Genomic DNA, 5,736 nt, shown 5'->3' with positions numbered 1-5,736 from the left:
CTTATTTTATTTATTTGATTGACAAAATCAATCCTCTTTGCGAGGAAAGATGTTCTTTTACAGTGTTGAAATACTCTTCAGTATATCTTAATTAATATCTAGTGTATATAGTGCACGATGTTTCTTCGGAATCTTGTTGAAGGGCCCACTAAAAAGCAATAAAAAATAAATCTAGCACATCTACCTATCATATCTGTATCTATATATGCAATGAACTTATCTCCACCACCATCTTCACCCCACTTCCTTCCAAATAACCACCACCAAAATGGCTTGGATCTGGATAACACTCTCCTTCGCTTTGATTGCTCATCTCCTATTGCGAGCTTTGCTATGGAAAAAAAAGAGCAAGAAGAAATTGCCTCCTGGTCCAAGAGGGTATCCAATTCTTGGAAACCTCCCTTTGTTAGGACAAAACCCTCACCATGATCTTCACAAATTAGCTAAAAAATATGGACCCCTCATGCACTTACGCCTCGGGTTCGTGCACACGATTGTTGTCTCATCGCCCGAGGTGGCCGAGCAATTCCTCAAGATCCATGATATTGTTTTCGCAGGCCGGCCACCCCATGAGGCCTCGAAGCACATCTCTTATGAGCAAAGGAGCTTGGCATTCTCGTCGTATGGCCCGTATTGGAGGAACATCAGAAAGATGTGCACTTTGGAGCTCCTTAGCAATGCAAAAATCAATTCCTTTAAGTCCATGAGAAGAGAGGAGGTCGGCTTGCTTGTGAGTTTTCTCAAAGACGCAGCTCACGACCACACAGCCATTGACTTGAGCGCCAAGATCTCTTTGCTAAGTGCCGATATGAGTTGTCGAATGATCTTCGGGAAGAAGTACATGGACAAGGAGTTTGACGAATTCATGGCCGTGATGCAGGAAGGGGTGGTGTTGGGCGCGACACCGAACATCGGTGACTATGTTCCTTATTTAGCACGATTTGATCTTCAGGGGTTGACGAAACGCATGAAAGCCGTAAGCAAAGTGTTCGATGCCTTCTTTGAGAAGATTATTGACGAGCACATGAAGGCTAAGAAAGAGGAAGGAGAGAGCAAAGATTTTGTGGATGTTATGTTGGGCATCATGGGGTTGAACGAGGGAGAGTACCATATCGACAGGTCCCATATCAAAGCCATAATTCTGGTAATTAATCAATTTTTCGTACCTAGATTAAAGATTATCTCTGGAACCTTAACACTGTTCAATTATCGTCGGAGTGGAAAATTTATTAGAACAGGGATCCCACTAGTTCAGTAATTAGGGAGCAAAATTGATTCCAAGGCAATTTGATGAAGTATAAAAAGAGATTTTAGTTTATGGACCATCGTATTGAAACATCTGAAAAGATCTATCATTTCACTTTATAAATAAATTTTTAGGCGAATTTTAACTTTTCAACTGTTATGTCCCGAAATTTTTTTTTTTTTTTATGAAGCATGTGAATTGGTTTCCTCCTCTCATCCTCTCTTTTATCTAAGATCTGCAAGTCCTAATGGCATTTCTCAGCAATAATAATTTGTCTATATTTCTTGTACGTAGTTAACACGAAATGAAATTATTACAATAATTAGTAATCATTACATATGTTTTAACTATAATTTTGCCCAAACAGATAGTCTTGTTAGCTTCTTGATATGTTGTTGTGAGCAGACGGTGTTAGCGAATCTTGGAAGCCTGTGTTGTCTATCTACCAGTCAGGCAAAGTGCGTCATATACAAGATGTAGAAGTTAAGGATCACTACAGAGAAATTATTGTCTCTTCCTTAAATTACATGTGCTTGTCTCTTTCAAGCACCAGAGGTGGAGCGGTTAATAATGTTTTGTCAACTAAGAAACAGAAGGTGCTAGAGACAACAAAATTTATTCATTAATAAGTGATTCATAGTCCATATTTCCATTAGGATTTCGATAAGTTGATTCGTGTATGAAGGGAATAGCTAGTTGAGATTATAATTTCCATCATACAACATCAAATATAACATGAAAAAAAAAGTTGTTTATCTTTTAAATTATCTTGGTATATTCTTACTGGAATTTTGTACTTACGACCACATAAGTACATTCTTGATGGATTCAATTGAAACATTGATTTTGTTAGAAAGGTTCTTTAAATGTGCTTGCTAAGTAACTTATTTAGGAAGTTTATCTTTTCAATGCACTATTTTTTCTTGTAACATCCATGACTTAGTCCCATGTAAATATGTCTGATAAGTGCCATCAAGATACTTGTTATCATGAATCTTGATATCTAGCAAATATATATATTTATGTGTGTGTGTGTGTGTGTGTGTGTGAACCTCGATATGTTTCTACATGCAGGACATGTTGTCGGCTTCGATGGACACTTCAGCGACAACAATAGACTGGGCAATAACCGAACTTACAAGACATCCTAGTGTAATGAAAAAGCTCCAAGATGAACTAGAGAAAGCCGTGGGAATGAATAGAGCAGTAGAGGAATCAGATTTAGAGGGCTTGCACTACTTAAACATGGTCATCAAGGAGATCATGAGGCTTCACCCGGCATCTCCGTTTTTGCTTCCTCGCGAGGCGACTGAGGACTGCACAGTGAACGGCTTCCATATACCCTCGAAGTCGACAGTCATTGTGAATGTGTGGTCCATCGGAAGGGACCCAAAAGTGTGGACCACTCACAATCCGGAAGAGTTCATACCTGAAAGATTCTTAGGGTTGAGCGTGGACGTTATGGGACATGATTTTCAGCTCCTACCGTTTGGGGCGGGCCGCCGGGGGTGCCCTGGGATTCAACTCGGCATGACCGTGGTGCGGTTTGTGCTTGCTCAACTAGTACACTGCTTTGATTGGGACCTTCCTGGTGGCATATCACCGAGTGAGCTTGACATGACCGAGGAGTTTGGGCTCACTGCTCCTAGAGCTAACCATTTGGTGGTCACGCCTAGGTACCGTTTGAGTGAGTGAAAGAGAGGTAACTTTTCGATAGATGATTGAATTCCCAAAAATAAGTTTGATTTTATCATGAAGTCTCGTGGCGTTAGTCACCAAATGGATTGCATACAAATTTGCAATGAACTTTTAGTTTAATTTTTGAAGTATTATTATCTTATGAATGAAATTCAAATAAAGGAATTTGAGACACGTGGATATTAGGGATTTTTTAATTTCTTCACTACAGTTTAGAGTATTATGTTTGTGTTTGATGTCTAAGAGGTTTCGCCAATTCCGGAAAAGAACCAATTATAATCGAAGGTCGAATTGAAGCAAAATAGTCAAGATCTTCGGGGATCTGGAGGACTATTACTGGATGCCCATGTATGAGACATCCAGTGGGAAGGTTGAACAAGGTTCGGCGCCCTGTTCACCAGGTTGGGCTTCCGGCCACTGGATGAGAAAGCCTCTCCACACATGCCGGGTGCCGAGCGCCAGATTTGCGTGGCTGGACCTTGGACTTGGCTTGGTGAGCACCTGAATGACGTCACGATGTTTCCATGTGTCTCATCTTAAATTTTGGTTCCATTTGTTTTGTGAAAAATATTACATTTCTAAAAATTATTTTTCAAGAAACCATTTTCACTTTTCTAGGTTTGGCTGAAACTAAATAAATAAATAAATAAGCCGGAAAGCATTTTCTTAAGTTTGGAAAGGAAAATATAATTTGGCTTTCCTAAATAAAAATATACTAGTTGAGCCATGGTAACTTGCACATGGGTAGTTGAGGTATTGGATTTGACCTCAATGGACCCAAGCTTAGTGATCCGGGCTCGGTTGTAAGGGACCCAATCTCGTGCATGGGGACTTGAGCATGAGCAATGAGATCCCGTGTGACATCCAGATTTTTCAACTTTGCCTTTTACTGAATAAATCGGGTATTTCATTGACGTACTTAAAGGGTTATTCTCATAGCCGATCACTCTCGAGATCACTAGATTATCTGGGGAAATTATTAAGGAATTTTAAGGCAATAGACTTAAAAACTTGATCAGGAATCGGCTTCTCGACCATGTCCATCTTTAGAGGTCATTACGGCACAGTTAAAAATCGATTTGAAATCAGAGATAGACTGGTTCGACAGAGATGTATGGCTAATTGTGAGTGACACTATTAAATTAGAAAATTCATGTCGACCGGCATTAGACTGATATTTCTTATTATTTTTGGTACCCTACGTCCGTATTTGGATTATCGGGATTTTCATAATAATCGAGAATCGCCAATGAGTCAAGTGGGTTCATAGTGGCTCGAAAAAAATCGACCACGGGTCATTCGCCCTAAAAAGTTTTGAAAACTACCTGGTAGTGTAGGTCATGCAAAAAACGCGCCAAGTTGAAATTAACTGCAAATTCGAGTCTGATTTCAGTAATTGAAGTTTCTGTCATGTCACAATAAATTCTAGTAGTATTAACTCAGTCTTAGAAGATTTTCTGACATCCGACACTTTTTGAGAAAAAGTCGTCGCTGGGTTATTTTTGTGTAGAAAATGTCGAAGATAGTTTTTGATTTTGAAATTGTGAAGTATGATGGATTATTGGAGGAGGAAAATTGTCAACTAAAGCATTGAAGTACCAATTGATTTTTGTAAAGATCAATTGAGATTTAATCGAGCAAGGATTGGTATCCAATTGAGAGAGGATTGTGGCAAAATTCGTGACTCCCCCTCCTACTAGCTATTTTTGGACCAATTGGAAGGTCATGGAGAGTGTCTTGGTGGTTCCTTGGAGGCCATGGGTTATACTTGGCCTAGGATATATCTTAGAGAGCAAGATTGGAAAATATCACGCCTTGGTGGAGCCCTCCATTCTCTCTTATCCTCAAAACCGTGCGTGACCAGTGAAAATGGGGTAGAACTAGCAAAACTCCAAGTCCATTGAGCGTCCAACTTCTCTGCAATTCCACCGAAGACTCAACCCCACAATCCCTCTCTCTTCCTTCGCCACTTGCCCCCTCTCGCATGGCCAGCTCACCCTGCTCCACCATCTTTTGCCTTCTTGGCCAACTGCAGTGAATTCCTTCAAGCGAAGTCCCCAAGTGTTGACTGAAGTTGATGCGCTTCGTCCAGCTCCACTCGGTCGAGACAACTCACTGCAGAAGCTGCTGTCAACTGTCCGCGCCAAAATACTCACCGACCCACTCAGCAACTCCACATGTCCATGGCCTGAACTCCTTTAGTCAACAGCAGCAAGCCCACCGAAACACAGTGGTTGACCAAGCAGCCTTGTTTTGTTGCCATTTGGTCATGAGCCTTCAGTCGATGCCTTTCCCACACGCCCATCGAACGAACTTCCATCTGCGTGTCTTCCGTCTGCCCTTTCCTTCGGTCATCAACAGCAACCACCGAAGCTGCTTCTCCTTTTTGCCGCGCCCGTCAACCCAGCGAAGCCAGAAGCCCACCGTCCACGAAGCAGACTGAGAAATCCAGCAGCTTCAGCGTCTGGGAGCCCAGTAGCTCAATTGAGGCCCAAGTGAATTTTGTAAGCCTAGTTCAATTTTATTTCAGCCCTCTTGAAGCCCAGTCCTATGAAGCCCAGCAAGTTTTAGTTTGCAGCTTTGGGCCCAACCTGTTCTTGGCTGAGTTGAAGTCTTTAAGCCCAACGAAGTCAGCCCATTTTCAAAATAGAAAAGCCCAAGTATCAGCCCAAGAGCGAGCCTGGTCCAACGCTAAAATAAATCTTAGTTGGGCTGAGATTTGTGGGGGACCAAGTCTTAAGGCTCGGTCCAAGCCCACCGATGTCGTCGAAAGTCCAATTTCGGCCACCGTC

At 41.6% G+C, this 5,736-nt stretch overlaps 1 protein-coding gene across 1 annotated transcript; it reads left to right on the top strand.

The window, feature by feature from the left end:
- The first annotated feature begins 225 nt into the window (after window positions 1-225).
- LOC104418211 (cytochrome P450 71AU50) lies at window positions 226-3,114 on the top strand. Its single transcript, XM_010029480.3, has 2 exons — window positions 226-1,144; window positions 2,321-3,114. Exons 1-2 carry the CDS (start codon window positions 269-271, stop codon window positions 2,939-2,941), a joined length of 1,497 nt encoding a protein of 498 aa, XP_010027782.2. The 5' UTR covers window positions 226-268; the 3' UTR covers window positions 2,942-3,114.
- The last annotated feature ends 2,622 nt before the right edge of the window (window positions 3,115-5,736 follow it).

Source organism: Eucalyptus grandis, chromosome 9 (assembly GCF_016545825.1).
Source record: "Eucalyptus grandis isolate ANBG69807.140 chromosome 9, ASM1654582v1, whole genome shotgun sequence".
Lineage (NCBI taxonomy): Eukaryota > Viridiplantae > Streptophyta > Magnoliopsida > Myrtales > Myrtaceae > Eucalyptus > Eucalyptus grandis.
Note: the sequence above shows the minus strand (reverse complement) of the source record. Positions and strands in the feature narration are given on the sequence as shown.

Coding starts and splice junctions, on each gene's coding strand:
- LOC104418211 (XM_010029480.3), top strand. CDS start 269: ATGGCTTGGATCTGGATAACACTCTCCTTCGCTTTGATTGCTCATCTC. Junction 1,145..2,320: donor ATATCAAAGCCATAATTCTG/GTAATTAATCAA, acceptor TTCTACATGCAG/GACATGTTGTCGGCTTCGAT.